At 34.4% G+C, this 19,667-nt stretch overlaps 1 protein-coding gene across 1 annotated transcript in view; it reads right to left on the reverse strand.

Annotated features, from left to right (window-relative positions):
* Positions 1-19,667, reverse strand: part of megf10 (multiple EGF-like-domains 10) — a 97,913-nt gene that overhangs the window by 64,711 nt on the left and 13,535 nt on the right. Inside the window, exons 2-5 of the mRNA XM_088629839.1 lie at positions 11,686-11,818; positions 7,934-8,035; positions 7,304-7,404; positions 2,871-2,963 (exon numbers count right to left, since the gene is read on the reverse strand). Coding sequence (XP_088485965.1) covers positions 2,871-2,963; positions 7,304-7,404; positions 7,934-8,035; positions 11,686-11,801 — 412 coding nt within the window. The 5' untranslated portion in view covers positions 11,802-11,818. The remainder of the gene's footprint in view (positions 1-2,870; positions 2,964-7,303; positions 7,405-7,933; positions 8,036-11,685; positions 11,819-19,667) is intronic.

Consider the following 19,667-nt stretch of genomic DNA (forward strand, 5'->3'; position numbering starts at 1 on the left):
ACTGTACAGAAACATTACACATCTGAGTCAGTGTGAGCAGATTAAAGCAGTTTGATATTTACTTTTAGATTTCCTTTGATCTGGCTAAATTTAGCCTCCATGCCTCTTAACATGTTACCACTGGGGCTCCAATAGTAACATAAAGTAAAGATTTTGCAGACTGATCTACTGCTACAAAGACTAAAGGCAAAGGCAAGACATTGGGTTCTATTTAATGTAGGTTATTTGTAGTTGCTTTAAGAACATTTTCACAGGTTGTTTTTATCAAGTAAGCCACCAATCTGTTTTATACCAAAGGTTAGTTCTCTACACAAAGGCTAGCAGCTAAATTTAAGGTAAGCTACTGCACCAATAACATTTAAAACTAAAAAACATGAGACTCATTTTGTACAAAGTCTTGTGGCACTCTGAAGCCAATTTTCTGTCTTTTAAAGAAAATACAGACAAAATCCTCCTATCAATTAGCAGCCATACAAGAAGGAAGAGCCAAATGGCCTCCTCTTGTTTGTTTGTGACCTTTCATATGTTCCTAAACAAACCAGATGCACTTCAGGCACAATACAGTACATACTAATGTCTTTACCAGTCAATGATTATCATGATTCATACATTCTCACACACAGCCTGAGGTAGTATTAAAAGGGAAAAAAAGAGGTAGAGGAATAGAAATCAAACCAATGCAACTAAAAAATGTATTTTGCTGTGCTTCTTTATATTGCTAAAATATTTATGAAATCAGACGAAAGAACAAGATCCATCTTTTAGCCACTTTTTCTACAAGCTAGCCTTTGTTGACCTAGAAAATGAAGTTGGTATTCTCAGTTGTTTAGAAAGAGTTCATAAGGAGCAGTCAACAAAAAATGATACACAACAGCCTTGAAAGTACATGACTGACAACAAACGTAGCTGTCTTTTTTTCCCAAGAAGAAGAAACAACCTAAGAAAATGCTGAAAAAGCCTGCACTGCACTGTTATGTTTTCACACAGTGTTGATGTAGAAAAGCTCTGACCAAACTTTGTCAACAACAGCTACCTGTATCAGCAAAAAATATGTTCTCAACCCAGAACCTTGGTACCAGATCTTCTTCTGATCATTTTATGCATTCAAACCTTTTCATGTGAAATTAAGAACTCAAATTTTGTGTGATGCTTGAAAATAGGTGGGGAAATTATATTTTCTAAAACTGGTATCCTCAGACCCACTTCAAATGATTACTCATGATGGCATCAAACAGAACCGGTGAAAAAGTGTTTATTGTTTAATCGGAATGAACATTCAATTGTGAACATACAAAAAAATCTTTGCAGGCAGTTAGAAGTTTGAGGCCTAAAGTTTAATTCACCTGAGATTCATTCTTTGGAATTGTGATCACTAAAATGAGGAGACTGTAAGTGTGTTCAATCAACCAAAAGTCTTCTCTAGCTGAATATTCAAATGTACACATGACAAAGCAGACAATTTACATATATCTATAACCATTAATTGTAGACTAACTTTGCTGTCTTTATTATCTGATCTTCATTCTTGTAATTTCTAACTTTGTTGATGCTGGAAAGATCATATATCAATGAACATTTTAAAGGTACCAAGTGATCTATATTCAGAATTAATCTGAAAACGGTTCTGTTTTATCAAGTTTATCACAATTACACCTTGATTAAATGTAAAGGAGAAATTGCCCAGGATTTGAAATTAATTAATTTTTCAAACATTTAAAAACAGTTCACATACTAATTTGACTAATCTTATATTATTGCGATATTACAACTACTGTTACTAATTAACACCCTCTAGTTTCTTTTTTCAGTTTGAATTGAATAACTGAGAAGAACTGAATGTGAATGAAATGAAATGAAAATTCACTAAATGAAAGTGCCATCTTCCTTAGGGTCAAGTTACTGAACAGCTTCTAGAAAACAAAATCTGAAACTCAGCTTTAGAAGCATGTGAACAGAAATCTTATTCGCCTCTAATACCATGCAGAACAACAGTACCAGCACAGAACTAATCTTTCCAGGTCAAACTCTCTTCTCTGTCCTGTTAAGACAACACAGCCTTTTAGTTAGTCTCTGGAGACATTACAGTTTCAGACATAACAATAGCTCTTTCATGAGGCTCTGCAATATGAGACCTGCAGACAGGATTTATACAGAGGCTGTAAGCCACTATATTTGCAGGAAAACTACAGTACATCTCACAGGTAAAATAAAAAGTTATGAAGGAGAACATAAAATCATGTTGCTTTTGTAATTGAACATTGTCATAATCAAGGAATAGGAGGGGCGACAGACTGTTCAAATTCATTTATGATGACTACTGAAGCTGACAGCTGTTTTATTTTCTGCACATATTGCTTTTTGAAAAATCGTATTAATTAACTTGTAGCTTCAGTATCTACAGTAGGTGGAAAACGATGAAACTACCTGGTTCTATCACTTAAAAAACATCTAGCATGTGCTTAGTGAATTTATCTAGTGAAGGCAATGGTTTAATGTTAAACACTGAAACATCCACAGACCTGTGTAGTTTACAGGGGCAGAGTCAAGCAGAAGAGGCCAACAAAAAAGACAGCATTTAAAATGCAAAGCATTGCAGAACTACACACATTTTCCAGACCGGAGAAGTCTGTATACCTGACATATATACTGTATACTGCCTACCTTACATATACAGTACAATGCCTACTTTATCCAGAATCTCATAAAGCAAAAGGAAAGCAAAAGGCAAAACTGGGAAATAGGGGAGGGAGAAAAGAGCAATCAGCATTGATGGCTTCTCCTCTCTTTTCTCTAATCCCACAGTCTGCCCCAGTGGCACGAATGGAAATGTAGGCATAATGTAAGACAGACAACAGCAGGTGAAGACTTACCACTCGAGCAATTGGATCCACCCCAGCCAGGCTCACACTGACAGCTGTTGGGAGCAATACAACGGCCATGGTCACATTTATCAGTACAGTGAGCTGTAGCAGGGCACAGGGAGTTGGAGGAAGAAAGAAAACAAGGGAAAGTAGGGTCAAATGACAAGCTTTCACGTCCAAACAGACCTTCTATATTAAGTTTTTAGGAATGAACCTAGATCCACATACTGTAAGAAGTCCAATTTATCAGACACCATAAATGCAGAAGTTAAACCAGAGGCTTGACCACATACTGTATAGGAATGCAGAGAGTTCTTTGCCTGAGATACAGTAAATGCGCAGTATATCCAGTAAAACTCATTCTGTTATTGTTAATGTTTGAACAAAACACTAAACCTTGAAAGACGTGAAATATTGATTCCCTGTGCACACTAAGGTAGAGTCGTCCTCTTTTCTCATTCCTTTCAGGAAAACAGCACTTGTACAAACCGTGCCTTTGGAAATTAAGAATCTTAAATATGATTAACAGAGCAATGAAGCAAATATGAATCAACAACTTCCTTTGTTATTGAATTGAACTGAGTTTTGGCTCCAATTATTTTTTAACAAGTTTAGAAGTCCAATTTGTGTGCAAAGTTTGAATTATCCTCATTTAATTACAGCATATGTCTAAATAATTTTCTCTTTGCATTAGAAATAAGAAAAACAAGCATATGGAAGAAAATAAACATCAATGAAAGAAAGTAGTAGGGTATACAAGATTACTTCTCAATATTTTTATTTGTACATTTATTTCTAGTTGGACTACGGGGGAACAAAACTTTATTTAATAAACTAGTTTATTCATAAGCCTGAGTTGTAAAGAACTAGAATCTACTTTATTACTTACAGGTGTTTTTATTCATCTATACAAGAAAAAATGAGGCTCCCAGATATGTGTCATTTTATATTAAACATTATTGTGTTTTCTGGGGGGAAGGGCTTATTTTTCTAACAAAAAAAGTTTTAACACTGTAACAATTACTGTTCAGTAATTTAGTGATATTTGCCTGTTGTTTTTTAATGAAAATGTTTTACTAAACACAGTATAATCAATCTAGCTCATCCAGGCAGAAATTGCTGATTAATGCCAGACTGGGTGAATTAGAGAACAAAGGAATTACAATTTAAATTGAATAATATTGATTAGGAAGAGAATTCACTGGTATCAATATCTGACCTTCCTCACTTGGATTAATATTGATTCCATTATACAGAATTATCATTCCAAACCATCTGATTTGACTTATTTTATTTTTGACTTATAATTATTTTTGCAATATTAGATATCGCAACATCATAAGATACCAAATTTGAGTCCAATCCAGAAGGAAATAACATGCACTGTACCGTGAAATGTGTGGTTTACATCAGTTTAGAAATGAAAGGCATTATTTTTAACATTTTTCATTCAAGACAAATTATATATGGTACTTTAATGGTTGTATAAGATGCTTTTTGAAATAGTGGCTTTAAAATTTTCTTCATTAACATTTAAATCAATTGCATATTTAAGAGTTGGGCAGGCTGTAGCAACCTGATTCGCCAAATACAAACCCATTACTAAAACTATTTAAATATGGAGGGACAGGCATAGTATAAAGAATAAAACTTCTCCATTCTATTTTAAAAATAGACACCCAGTTGACTTTCTTTGCTTATACAGCATTGATTGTACTGTATCATGTGTCAACAGCAATCATTACAGTAGATGATGTTACCCTGTTATTTGGACCATGAGAAAAGGGAGCTTGTTTTTTGGGTCATAGTTTCAAGCAGGCTTGCTATTTCCAAATCTAAATGGACTTCATCACTGCACCATCCTGATGCTCTAATTCACAAGGTGTGGAATTAAAAAAATTGAGAAAATGCCTGCACCCATACAGTTTCATTAATGGCATGTGACACAATAATAATTCTCACAAAGCCCTGTGATGAACCAGCTTCATATCTAGGGTGAGAGCAGTCATGTGCTCTCAGTTCCACTTGTGATTCAGAGAAAGGCTCTGGGTTGCTACAACCCATGATGAGCAGTTTTTTTTAGAATGAATGGAAGGAAGCTTTTACATAAAAAACTGAGTGATATTCCAACTTAATCTGAGCTTCTGAGCACATGCTGCAATTGAAAAGGGCGGAAGAAGTTTATGAGAGCATCTCGTAAATCTTTATGATGTCATAAATTCTTTTAAAAGAAACTTTTTTAGAGATGTGAATTATGTTCAGGCTGATGAAATGACTAATGCAACATTGTGTTGTAACAACAGTGTTGTAAGTGGAGATTCTGTAAACATTTAGAAATCTCTTTCACTTTTTCATCATGATATTGGCACTAGTCATTTTCATGTTTGTAGCCTTACCGTATATGCTGCTGTCTTTAGCTGGGCTTGAAATAAAATTTCCCATGTGGTTATCTGTTTGTAAAAGGCATGGAAACACCATCATCTATAGTACTTACAAAAATAACTGATGTGGGATACACATAATTTACAGAAGTCTGCCTTATTTCTTGTGTGGTTGTAAGTGTGGGATCTGATTCAAAGTAAAATCTATTCTAAAAAAGGGAGCTTGATGTTCAGGGAAATTCAGAAAAATTAAGATCGGGACAGAACAATTCTTAAAAATGTATTGTTTTTTTAACAACACATGAATTCAATTCATACTTAATATGAATCTTGAGCGTGTAGTGATGTCAAATAGGCTATAAAACAAATATTAAGCTCAAGACTGAATAACTTCATGAACCTGTAGTGTTGAAAAAGAAGTGTGTGAGCCCCAGTATAATTATGGTATTTACAATAAAAGACTACAAAGATACCCTTGTTTACTAAAAGCCTGTGTTTGCTTAAAAATGGTTTAAAATCAATTTTATGAGAATACAGCTGGTCCAGACAAAATGGCAGCCTTGTCTGGACTCCATTCCCACAAACCTTTGGAGAATTAGCGGCTATCCTCAGTCACCTGACCCTTTGGGGCAAGATGATTGGTCAGTTAAGTACGTAAAAAGCAGGAAGCTGAGGCTTTCTGAGTCAGTCTGTCATGAAGTGGTACCAGTTATCTGAAGACAGAAGGCAGGTTTGGTTTGGTTTGGTTTGGTTGTTTTGTTTTGTGGTAGCTGTTTTTTGTTCAGTACACTACAAAAATTAAGAGCACTGGTTTGAAACTTACAGCTTCATAAGGATGCGTTTGTTATCCTGGAACCATTTATTACTTTAGACAATTTCATTTCACCACGCCCAGTGGGGCATCACAAAGAGTAGTTGATACTCATCTGTCTGGAGATGGTTATAAAAACATTTCTAAACATTTAGGGCTCTATCCATGAACTTTCAGACAGAAAATCTACAAATGGAAAATATTCAAGACTGAATATAGACGGACTCTACAGAGGAATGGCTATCCTGCCAAGGTTTTCCTAAGAGCAACCCAAACATCCATCCAGGAAATCACAAAGAACCCCAGAGTGATGTCAAATATTAGTGTTCATACGATAGGACCTGGGGTTAGCTATTCCTATAAAAAACCTTCACATTTCAATACCTTGAAGGAGTTCTATAAGAAAGAATGGATCAAAAATTATAAAAGGTAATGCAAAAGAATGATAATCATTTACAAAACCATCTAGCCAAAATCATTGTTTAAGGAGATGCCACCAGTTACAAATGGTTTACAAATGTATTCACGAGGATATTTCAAATAAAAAAAGCCTCTTCAGTGTTGCTTTTTAGTTCCCTGATGCACCACAGAGAGGTTTAGGAGATCCTTTTTAGTATGTTAAGGATGGTTTATTGTGTTTAAGATGGTTTGTGAATGTGAAGATGCATACTGTATGTGTTTGTATTGTACAGTATATCTTTAATTGTAGCAGCTCACAGAACCAAATTCCATGCAACTATAAAATAAAATATTGAACTTGAACTTCTACTTGCACCCACCCAAGCACCGAATATGTCCAAAGTATTCTAAGACTTCTAATCTTGGACCTTTACTGTTTTTTACTGTTCTTGTGTACTGAATGGTACAATCAATTGTGTCAATGTACTGAGCTATACTGTATGTCCTGAAATAACTGTTATGTCTGTGCAGTGTTTTTGTGTTCTTTACTATATGTCTTTGAGCCATGTTGACATCTGAATTTCGCCCTTGAGGATTAATAAAGTGTATCGTATTGTATCGTATATTTACCTTTGAATTATTTTGTTATGCTGTACATGTACAGTTAATTTAGAATATACAGTTTCTTAAAACAATAATTTATATAGAGAGGGTTTATGTTCATGACTTGTAATTTATTTATTTAGGTTTCCAAATTTGTGTTTCTGTATTTGTCATACTGTAAGTGCACATTTGTTGATTTTAAGCATGTATGCATAATATTTTCTGTGGATACTGTACACACTACTTACGAATACACATCTCTCTGCTCTCATAAAACCCAGGGCAACACTGGGATTTCCTTCTGTACATTGTCTTCTCTCCTCGTCTATAAGCTGTCCTGTAGCTTACTCTGAAAGCAAGAAGAAAAGAGCAAAGTAGTTATTCTAACCAAATAAATTCTACAAGACAACACCTTGATCTAATTAGAGAAAAAAATAAGAATCTGCTACAAAAATACCTTTTTGACAAGTGAGGATTCACTGTCCTGTATAGTGTATCTTACTTATACTGCACAGTATCTAGAACACTGCAAATTATAATCTGATTCAATTGTGTCCTCTAGTGTTATCTGAATTATTTTCTAAAACAGTAAGCTTTAAAAAACTACAAATAAAAGCTTGCAAATTAAACTTTTGAGCAGGAACATTTACAGTACATTTTCCTTGTTATTTCAAAAATGCTTCACTTATTGTATTTGGAAACGCATTTTGATATCTTTTCAAATGTAAATTAAAAACAGCAAAGTACTGTATTAATCAAATAAATGCCATACTTGTGAGCATTTCTATGAGGATTGCAATTATTAGAAAATAAAAGCCTTATGACAGTAGCTAATACCAACACTACCCAATATTAACCACTTAGATTCTAAAACTTACCTGTGTCTGGTACATTTGAACCAGTTGAGTATGTCAGTGCAGCTGGTGTAGTATACCTGATCGTAGGGATGTGCATAGGATTCTTGAACGATCACCGAATAGCTGAGGGAAGAAAAGTGCATATTCAATTACTAGTACATATACTATTTATATGAAGTGTGTGTGGTCTCATAACTCACCAAGAAATACATAATGATAAGCCCATTAAGTGGCTTAACAACTGATCCATTAAGGTGCAACAAAGGGGATTAAATATCAGATTCTTTCTGTCCTCCTGGGGAATGACTTATGGAACAGCAAAGAGTTCTCCCATATTGAATAGTCCTGTGCAACATTAGTCCTGTTCCAACCAATTTTACTTTATAAACATTTCAAAATACAGTTTTTTAAGCATGCAAATGTGTGCTCTGGTGTTTCAGAATTGCTTTATCATAGATTTATTTCACTTGAAAAACATTTCCAGAATTTTGTGTACAATATGTGACATCTTGTCCTTAAGAGACCTCTTTAAGACTTTCATCACTGCTTATTTATTTTTTGCTTATGTTTTGCTTCCATATTACTGATGGAAACCCGTATGTCTTCTATAATTGATTCTAAGACAATACAATATAGACAAAATTTGATCAACAGAAAGCAGAGACATGGACTCACTTAGGCAAAATTCTTGCAACAATTACCGTATCTGGCAAAAACACTAGTATAAGACAGGAAAGGAAACATCTGAACCACAGTTATTAAACTACTCTTGTTCTTTAATAATTTTCAAAATATAACATTTTGAGAACATTTCAAGAATGAAATGAATTAATGCTAACACATACTGTATTTTGTCCAATACAAATGCTACATTAGTGTTTTAACAGCAAAATAACAACATATTGAATGTTTTTTTAATTAAATTTGGTGGTTTACAACATACAGTATTAAACTCCTAATTAACTCCTAAACACCCTCACTCCTAAGCAGTCATAACATAAATGATACATAGGAATTTTTAAATGAATATATAAAGCCAATACATAGTTATGTTGTGATCTGGTGATATAGATCTTATATATATAGTATTTATTTCACAAGCTTGATGTATTATTTAATATATTGGATTTTGGAAAAAAAATTTTTTTAACTTGGCTCCATACAATCTACATAGTCTTGAATATCTGTCTGTATCCTGTCCAAATACTCTTTGCATGCAATGTGACAGATGTATAAGACAGAACTATTGTTCTTTTATACTGGACTGACAAGCTACAATTTCTAATTACTCTGCAATAATTAACACTTCAATGCAACTTTAACAATGTGCATATTTCAGGATGCGTAATTCTGATTTTTATGTCATATATACTGGATGTTATCAACATGGTCACTAAGACACCACAAAAAACATTAAAAAGATTTGCTTAGCAGCTACCTACTCTAATGATTATTGTACGTCTTATAGTGTGTTGCAATGCAAGAAAAGAGAAGCATAAAATGTCTATGACATGCACATATATACAGTACACTCTAGATGTATATAAATGTTGATATTTAAAGTACAGTATATACTGTACAGCATGTTCACCTAGTGTACAAATTTACAGTATATACTGTAGGATGGATATTAAGTCTTGTAATCACCTCTAAGAAGAATGATAATTCATCCAATTAACATGAAATTCCAAATTTCCCCCAGAAAGAGATGGGAACAGAGATAATGTATGTGAATGGTACTTTGAAAAAAAATCAATGTTCCAGAACCAATTGTTGCAATGCTTGGCAAACACCAATAGCATCATGATCATCTGTTTGTGCTATATAAAGGAATTAGGTCGACAAGCTTACAGTCATGACTCTGTGACACAAAACTCTCTTCATAATATTTTCTAATATGTAACAATGTTGCTCAGATATGAGAGGATCCAATAAGTAAAGAAACTGACACTGGGGACCCTCTAAGAAAATTGAGATGAGCGACCTAAATCAGATGACTCATGCACACTTGTCAAGCTGATAACTGAGATTGCGCATACAGCAGGAGTCAGTCACTGAATATAAGGCACAAAGGGATCATTAGGTGTTTTAACAGTTATTTGCTGAGTCACTTATTGTAAAGTCCTGTGGCCCCTGTGGCTGTGGTCCAGCAAAACAACTTTTTATCTAAATTCAGATCATACAACATTCAAGTGCATTTGGGTCAAGGGATGTCCAGGTGTAGTTCGTCATACCACTTTAATCTAGAAAAGAGCCAATTGGGTGTGTATTTACAGTGTCACTTCTGATAGGTCTTTGCTTCTCTAAACAAGATTTTCCATATGGTTTGCAGACGTGTAGGCTTGTCAGAATTTTACTGTATATTTGCTCTGTGCTCAGGATACCACTTAACGTGTAAAAGATGTGATTCCTCAGGACATGCTTATCCCAGTGGTCTGCAATGTAATAAAGCAAGAAAAGGCAGCACTAATCCTGGAAAATCACTGTATCTGCAGGGTTTCATTTCAGCTCTGCTCTTAATGACTTACATTTGTCCATTATTGCCTAAATGGGATCAATTGAAAAACTCTTCCATCTTCCATCAATGTTTCAAGTGTGACCAGGATTCTCTATCTCTGTTATAATGTATACAGACCCAGTACTCAATCAAAATGGTACTCATAATAAACAGTCATTGTAGCATACTGTAGCTAGCACTGCTTATTTTGGGGGAATTTTCATTTCAATGTATTTCACATACCCTCAATCACATCTGTGTAATTTCCAGCAAGTTGGACAAACATTTAACAAGATATCCTTCTTAGAGGTGATTGCAAAAGTTTAAAATGAATGTATACAATGTATAATAAATATTAAATCTGTCTGGCTGAATTTTGTTTTTGGCTACAAAATACAGTGAATGTGGAATGTGAGAGATCTCTAAACAAACACAGCAAAACAAATCAAACTCTTTAACACAAACTGTGAAAAGACAATGTTTCATATTAGTATTTCTTTCATGGACAATGCCAACGGCTGTTAAAATGGCTCAGACAGTGTGAAAACTATCTGGGAAACCTAAGTTTATCTTTGTTCTTTAAAATCTGCTGCTCTTAAATGGGTTATTTTTGAAAGCTTTGGATATCAATTATATGTGAGAAAGAAATATAAAAAATATAGCAAATGATTCCACTTCAGCAAATTTTCATTACTATAATTTTCTTTTTCTTTCCATTGAATTGGTCCAATAGACATTGGAAAGATTAAGTAATAAAAAATATTATCTTTTATCTGTGGTAAGGCTTTGCAACTACTGACCAAAAGTGATTTCCAAAAAACTTGAGAGATCATTTGCACCTCTTCCAAGAAGAATGGGAAACAAATTGCACCAAGGAGGTGTGTAAGATTGTCAGAGTCTGTAATTGCTGTGAAAGGTACTTCAACTACTGTATTCACCAATCAGAATATTTATGCAATCAACATATTTCATTTTTTTCTCTTTAGCTTTTATTTAGTATAATTTATTTTAACCTTAGAAATTTTAGTTCAGGTTTTGGATAAAATATTATTTAAAAATTTGTATGTCTGGTTTTGTAATTTTACAAAATAGTAAGGGTAGGAATATACAGTATATACAGTACTAGGTGGTGTATTTTACAGCTATAAAAAGCTGTAAAGCTTTTTTATTTTTTGCAATGGAAACCTGGAAAAGCAAATGATAGAATGCATATAAATTATGCATTGGCACTTCCCAGAGTTGGACTGATTAGTACTAGTTTGGTTTTGGTTCTTACCTTTCCCAGTGGCTGCAAACATTTGGATCCTCAAGGTTGAGCGAAGAAGTTGACCCCATTAAGTAGCATGTCAATGCTATTAAGAGAGATCCACAATGGAGTACAAAAGGGGCCATCTTTTCAGATGTTAAACCTGCAAGATAAACCAAGTAATACTGGATTATAAGACATATTCTGTTAGTACAAGTACAAACACTTGGGCTGCTTCAGGTTTAAGGAGAAAATGTTCATTTGTATTTATTTTTTTAATGAGATACATTAATTGAGACCAAATCCTAATTTACAACAATGCCATTTTTACAGTATGGCACAGATACAGAGTAATGAAAGAAAATAAGTATAAAATTTAAATAACATAACAGTGCTAACAGGTATCAGAAGATATTTAATCTTACATCTGGTAACACCCAGAGATACAAAGTGGATTGTTTTAATTTACTGAGACCAAGCATTAGTCTATAAATTATTCCAAACATTAGCAAGGAGACCAGTGATTTCTCTTTTGCTCTTGCCATATTTTAGATTTTATTTGTTAAATTGTGTTTTTGTTATAATATTTTAATATTAATATGCAAATATTCCAACCTTCCAGGCAGCTAATCCTAGAGGATGTTCCAAATAAGGGTCCATTTATAAACTAGTGTCATTAGTCCTCAGAATTCTGAAAAAAAGCTTGGGGTGGAGTTAATTCTGTGTTCCTTAGCCAAGCCAAAGTGAAAAGTGCAGCTGACCAGGAAGTTAAAATTACTTTTTGAGTCAGCTGGAGTTGTGCCTGTTCCCAGCCATGCTTGGTATTTTTGTTTTGATCTTTTCACATTGTGAAAAGAAGCATAGAATTTTACAGTTCCTATGGTTAGTTCAGCTTTTCAATGGCAACTCTATTGGACTCACATACAGCCATGGCACACTAAAAATGAGGAAAAATGTTATATGATTAGAATATCTGTAAAAGCATGAATGGGATTTGCCGCACGTTTTGAAACAATATAGGGTGAAGTCATGTTCACAGAATTAATCCTGCTTCTCCAGAAGAATATTTACTGTGGCACTTTGTCACACAAAGCAATTCACAATTTCCCTTTCTTAACTGTATACAATCTGTATAGAGAGGTTATAGACTCTTTAAAGCTGTCTTTTAGGATTAGGGAAATTTAACATAAATTCCAGCTAATCTCAATCACATAGTGTCACGCCCCACACTCTCCCTCGCAAAAAGCCCTTGCATTCCCACTGTTTCACAATCTCATTCCTAATTGAACCCATCACATTCCCACATGCACCAGATTCCTCAAATTCTCACTCCCAGACCAATTATCCAACCACATCCCTTTTCCTTCATATTTAAAGTTCCCTCACACACCACCCCATACTTACTATTGAGAAGCCTCCTGTAGAATTCTCTTGTGTGCATTTTGATGCCTTTTGACTGATCTCCTGGTACCAAATCTTTGCTCCTGCCTTTTGACCACACCTTTTGGATCTCCCTGGTTACTGGACTCATTGCCATCCTAATTGACCAAGCCCCTGGACTATGTCTTTTGGATTGTGCCTGTTCTATTGTGCATTCTGTGAGATTCACAGTTCTGCATAAGGATCCTCCTGTTCTACCAACTGGTTTCCTGACACATAGCCTTTGAATTTAATTTTGTGAGCATTGTACAAGCAAACTCTTGATTATTCACATTACTTTTATATTTTCAAAACTGTGACTGCAGCATACTGGTAACTAAGTACTAAAATCAGCCTGGGTTCAGTATCATGCAGCAGTCTGGCAGCTCCAATCCTGGAATGGTGTGATTTCATACCACTTAATCATAATTTTCACTCATACATACCAGATGCTGTTAGGTTACATAATCTTTATTTATTCTTACACAGGGACGCAAGGCCAAAAGTCTACAGACATCTAGTATCACTCGCTTTACTCGTGTAAATATCAGTGCTAAGCCTGCTCAAACACTTACGGATCTTAGAACTGACCTGTTCTAAGAAGGCTGGTATGCCTGGGTTTGCCTTTTCTACACTTGATCACTTCTATGCTAATAGTCTGAGGTAAGGACATGCAGTATTAGGAGAAACAAAAGGCCTTCTAAGATTAGCGTCTAATTCCTAATGCCCCAGAGAAATAACTACGGTCATCAAGCACAACTTTATCCCTGTAAATGAACTGTATTCATCAGATAAAAGAAACAATTGCTGTAGGCAAAAGTTTATTTTTTATTTTAATGGGCTTCTGTTAATATTTAATGTTCTCATTAAAAGTAAATCTGAAGAGAAAAGATATACAGGAATGTGGGATCATTCAAAAACATGGCAGGACAAGGTCCTTCAATGAGCCAACTACCAGAAATAAAATAAACTAAAATGCCAAATGGCCTGTTCACTCTATAGGCTTTCCCATGTGCTTAAAAGTAGTAAGAAATAACAGAATGACAGTGGTGTAGAGTGCATTAGAATTCAGAGGTATATCAGTTCACTTTAGATTTATGACTAGGACATCCAAAGACATGAATTTAAATATTCATTTGAACTGCCAAATCCGAACAGATCATTTCACATTCAAATTGTGAAGCGTTCTGTTGGCAAAGGTTACAAATCTGAAGTCATGAAATGCTGACATTACTATTTAATAATATACATCACTGAAGAAGAGTATTTTTACCGTGTTTGTGATAAGATGTGTTTAAAGTTTATATATGTAGTATATACAGTACTGTACCTACTGTACAGTAGCTAGAGAAAGTAGATAGAACGGCAGCATGTACATAGAAAAGTATCAGAAAAGCAATATAGAAAATGAATCAATTAAATATATTTATAAATATCCAGCTAATTTAAAGGCTACAGTTCTATTTATTTCTCTGTCTAGTTTTTGAACAGGAAAGAACTTAAGGTGAGAAGGATATATCTGAACGGTGGACAATACATAAAGTGGATGAAATTTGTCTTTAACGCCAGCATTTCAATTTTTCTGAACAACCTGATAATTTAAAGAATAAACAGATATTGATATATTTAAAAGAAAATGTTGAGACCAATGTTTTACAGGATGCTTCAGCACAAAATGCAAATTGCCATTGTGGTTCAAAGCGGGTGACCTCTGAAGCTTCAGTTCTGAGCACAACAGAGAAATTTCAAAGTCACCATACTGGCCCATGGGGGTCTGTGGGACCTTTTGCTTTCAAGTATACAGTAGTTGAGTTCACATGGATAAATTAGAAGATCAGAGACATGTAGCTTTGCTAGTAAAACTCTGTATCTACTCTTATTTGTTCTATATATAATTTATTTTGTAACATTGTACTGTATGGGCTTTTATGTATAAAGCTAAAAACACAGAAAATTGGTAACTGTGTTCTAAAGTTCAATGCAAAAGTAATTCCTTTATTTTTGTAGCCCATATACTCCTTTTATGTTTCAATTTGATCTATGTGGTTTTTAGAAATATTTTGCTTTAAACATTCTCCACTCAGAGTGGCACCATGGAGCAGTGGTTAGCATTGCTGCCACACTGCTGGGGTCCCGGGTTCAATTTCTATGGTCCTACTTATATACTCAATATATGTTAACAGCTTGACAGAACGTGACAGGAGTAACAACAAGCAACGGAAGAAGGAGCAACAGTAAAGATTTAACTGTGCAAAAATGGTCTCCGATACATAAGAGACAGTTTCAGCAGACTCTGCAGAGTCTACCAGTTGTTGACAGCAGCAAACAAAAAAGATATATGACCAAAGTCAGTAGTTGCTCTTGGGAGGTTCAGCTAGATAAGAGAACATCTAAAATTATGAGACAGCACAGAACATTGCAATACATTATGAAGATAAGGAGCTGTTTTTCCAATTAAAGATCGGTAAATTAACTTAAACCATTAAATCATTTGTCTAGTATGCAGATATGGCCAATCAAAGAGTAAAGATCATATGACATTCGTTAATGTGAAAGATAGAAAGAAAGGTGTTAATATAACTTTGAAATTCACAGCACAATCCAACAAGAAGATATTTAGTAATTTTTACTTGATCTTTCTTACAAAAATTGTGATCATTACTAATGGAGCAGTTTGAGTTGTTCTTAGTGCATAGCATCAAATTAACAAAAGATAAAGTCACAGAAAGCCTGCTGAAGCTTACTGAAATAAACTGCAATTACATTATGTCGTTATTGAAAAAAGTGGGTCCAGCTGGGTATAAGATTACGGTATTGTTGGCATGTAGGTGGATGCGTTGTCTTTTGCCTGAGCAATATTGTTAACATGGAAAAAAGTAGAGGCTGAAGACAGGACCTTGTACAGTACAGTAGGTCTCCCTTAGTAAGTAGAAAAGGTTGTACAACAAATGTGTCAGACTTTATACTGTTTATGTACTGTAAGTCTAGAACTATGGGAGGGAGTTTATATCAAGACCTGTACTATGTAACTTCTATAGACGAATTACGTAACCCACAGTATCAAATGTCTTAGATATATCTATAAAGACAGCTTTGAAAGTGTGACTTTTATTGAAGGCCATTGTAATATCACTAAAAACTTAACATAACCATGACTAGAATGGAAATCAGACTGCAAATAAGATTAAATATAAATTGCTATCTTAACTGCAGCTCAACCAATCATTGACATTTTTTTTCACATGAACTTAGAAAGGCAATGAAAGGCATTAAAAACTGGATACAGGTTTATAGGTTTATTGAATTTGAGGTCTAACTTAAAACCCTCAGCAGTTTTAAGAGAGATTGTATTAACCGAGCAGCAAGTTTTATTTAAAAAATGATTCATACCATGCGGGCGGTGGATTTGTTGCTTTACATTTTTCAAAACCCAACTAATACTTCTGATCTACTTCTGATTTAGTAAGGGGCAACAGCATAAAGCTAAAGGGACTTGACCATATAAAAAACTCAGCTGAATCAACATCAGTGAAAAATGTCAACCAGTCGTACAACTGGCATTAATTAAGCTGATATATAAAATAGCAATGATTTGTTATTCATAAATGTAATCCACTTCCAAAACATCTGATGGTAGGAACAGCTCCATTTGGAGATTCAATGGCTTGTGTGCACTTATTTCTAATGATTTAATGAAAGCCAATTGGTACATTCTAAAAGGCATTAGTATTTTACTAAGAATCTTTTGCTGAATTAAAGGTGACAGCTTGTGTCAAACTATAAACCAAGAGCTAACTGATTTTTGTAACATGAATGCATGCTTTTTGATAATATTGAAGGATAGGATTGTATCTTATATAACATGAATATAATCAGAGCATTGTTGGATGTTATCTTTTGTAACTGTAATCAGAGTTCTGACAACCTGTTACCTAAAAGCTGCCACTGCTTAATAAGTTTTGTTGAAAACATTTATTTGTGATATTTCACAAAAATAAGTACAGACAGCAGACAGAGACAATTATTCAATAAAAAACCAGGTGTCATTTGATGAAAACAAAGGAGCAGACTGCAGATTGTTATAAATAGCCTAATGAACAGAGTAACAGACAGGTACTCTTGACCACAAAAAATGTCAGTTGAGCCAAAAAGTGGAAGTGGCTACTAAGATGTTAGTTTGACAAAAGATGTTTGTTACACACTATAACGATAAGCCTCCCCAAGAAAACTGGCAGAGGAGAAGCACTGAAATAAAGTAATTCAGTGCAGAAATAAAGGCCTGATGATCGCTTCACCTCTGGAGCCTGGACTCTGATACACACTTATCTATTGTACCTTCAATATTACTAAAAACATTAAAAGGAACCAAGTATCTTCAACTGAAGGCATGAAATAAATTCTGATTCAATTTAGTAAAGCTAGATCATGATGAAAACTGTGTTCAATAAATTCTTGAGTATTCTTTTAGATGAAACCAGAGGATAAAGATTCTCTTGCTGCTTCCAACATTCAACAAAACAACGTTTGTTGAGATCCTTACAATATACTGTAAACCGGTACTTGACATGAGTATTCGCTGAGTGCAATGTCAAACAAGGTTGATTTGTTTGGTGATTTAGACCCAGGTTCAGCAGGTTGGGTTAAAAAATCCAATCAAATCAAATAAAAAACAAATAATTTGTATTGAGGTCAGTATTTCAACATATCAAAGTTTAAATCTTTCTACAACTAACTCAAGAGTTCAAGAAAGATGACATAAGTTACTAAATCAAGGTGTAAGTGGTGGCTGCAGGAGCAGAGCGTAGTCTATAGCATCTTTCAGCTGTTGTTCATTTTTGGAGAACTGGATTTACATTATGCGTAAATTAAATTGTCTGGGAATTAATTTAGAGAGAAATGTAAGTAATCTTCAATGCATATGGCAATCCAGCCTCCCTGAAAGATCTATCCACACAAAACCAATAATATACCCATAGAGAAGACATAAAAGTTCATACTTAAGCTAATTGAATTTAGAAAGCAGGCTGCATTTGTTAGGATTAATAAAACTGAAGCTTTTAGAATAACAAAAAAAAACATTATTAGAGAGCTACTGTACTATATGTGTCAGCTGTAAGGTTACTACTCAGAGGACACAGGTTAGGACGAATATTTCCAAAACACAGTAAAAATAATAATGTATTCCTAAGAAAATATCACATGAATTGTACTACACATACAGCTCTTGAATATAGCCTTTTGTCTCTTATGATAATGTTCTCTAGTCACTTGAGGAATAATACGTGATCTGATACACACTGCCTGATTACATAAGGTCAGTAATTCATTAGGGTTCCATTGTCTATTTAATTTGCTGTTTGTTCATCCAAGATGGCATCTTGGACGTGTTAAGCAATAAGGATTCCACATCACTGCACCTCCGCCAACTTGGGGGACCACACAAGCAGTTTAACTAGAAGCAATTTGCACCATGCAGCACTGAGCTATCTGCAGTCTAGGCCCAGAGATCCTGAGCACTTCCATTGGGGATATCTTTTTTCATAGCACTTTCAACAACCCATCTAATGAAGACCAAACTGACACAACCACAATGATAACTATAATGGCACTACTAATAGCCAAATACTAAAACTCTATTACTGTATATCAGGTCATAAAGACATCTTGAGTCAGACCATTTGTTGTTTTGTCAAGATGTGATATCAGACCTTTTCTACGCATTTCCAAATGTCTGCTTTCTGGGCAGCTGGATTAGATAATAGCATTTCCTTAAAAAAAAAAGTTATGGTTCTTGCTTATAAGGTAACACATTTATGGGGCACCAGCTATTTCTAAACTTCAATCCAGAATTACTTGGAACGAATATTTCAACATACAGCATATCTATACACCAATCCAGACAGAGATTTAAGATGCAATGCATGAGGTATATTGTAACTCAGTGGGTGTTGGTCTTAAAATACAGCTGGTGTTAATGACTAACAAATGCATACATTTTTCCTTTAGATATGTAGACACAGTAGAGCATGGTACTAATAACACTGTACCTGTTGCCAACTAGGAGAGGTCAATTATTCCGTTTAATATGACTCTGTTTAGATGGTGCCAATAACTGACCATTGCAAAAATCATATGAATCCAGTCCAGGCACTCAGGTTTTGCAGCCAAGAAAAATGCTTTACCAGCTCCAGACTAAATAGCAGCAGTCACTAGGAATATATTTCACTGTGTCTTTTCCTTTTAGATTATAGATCATTTGTTCTTTTATTGTCTGGATTTTTTTTTATTTTTCACATGGAATAGAAAGGTAAAGGGTGTTTCATTTCCTATGTTCAGGATATCAGTTTTGGAATGTCGCAGGTTTAGCTTTATCAATAAGCACTTTATTCCATCACCTTTACATGCTGTGAATTGCTGCTTTCAATGTTATATAATCCTTTACTTCTTAATGTAACCAAAACGTTTTGTCAAATGAAATCTGTTTAAAAATGTGTGCACTGTGTACACTGTTTAATATACATACTCTAGGTTCTATGTGGCTTTCTGAGTGAATTTTAGAAGTTCCATCTGCTTTTTCCAGAAAGTAAACTAAA

This window comes from Lepisosteus platostomus, chromosome 4, assembly GCF_059453375.1.
Source record: "Lepisosteus platostomus isolate fLepPlt1 chromosome 4, fLepPlt1.hap1, whole genome shotgun sequence".
Classification (NCBI taxonomy): Eukaryota; Metazoa; Chordata; class Actinopteri; order Semionotiformes; family Lepisosteidae; genus Lepisosteus; species Lepisosteus platostomus.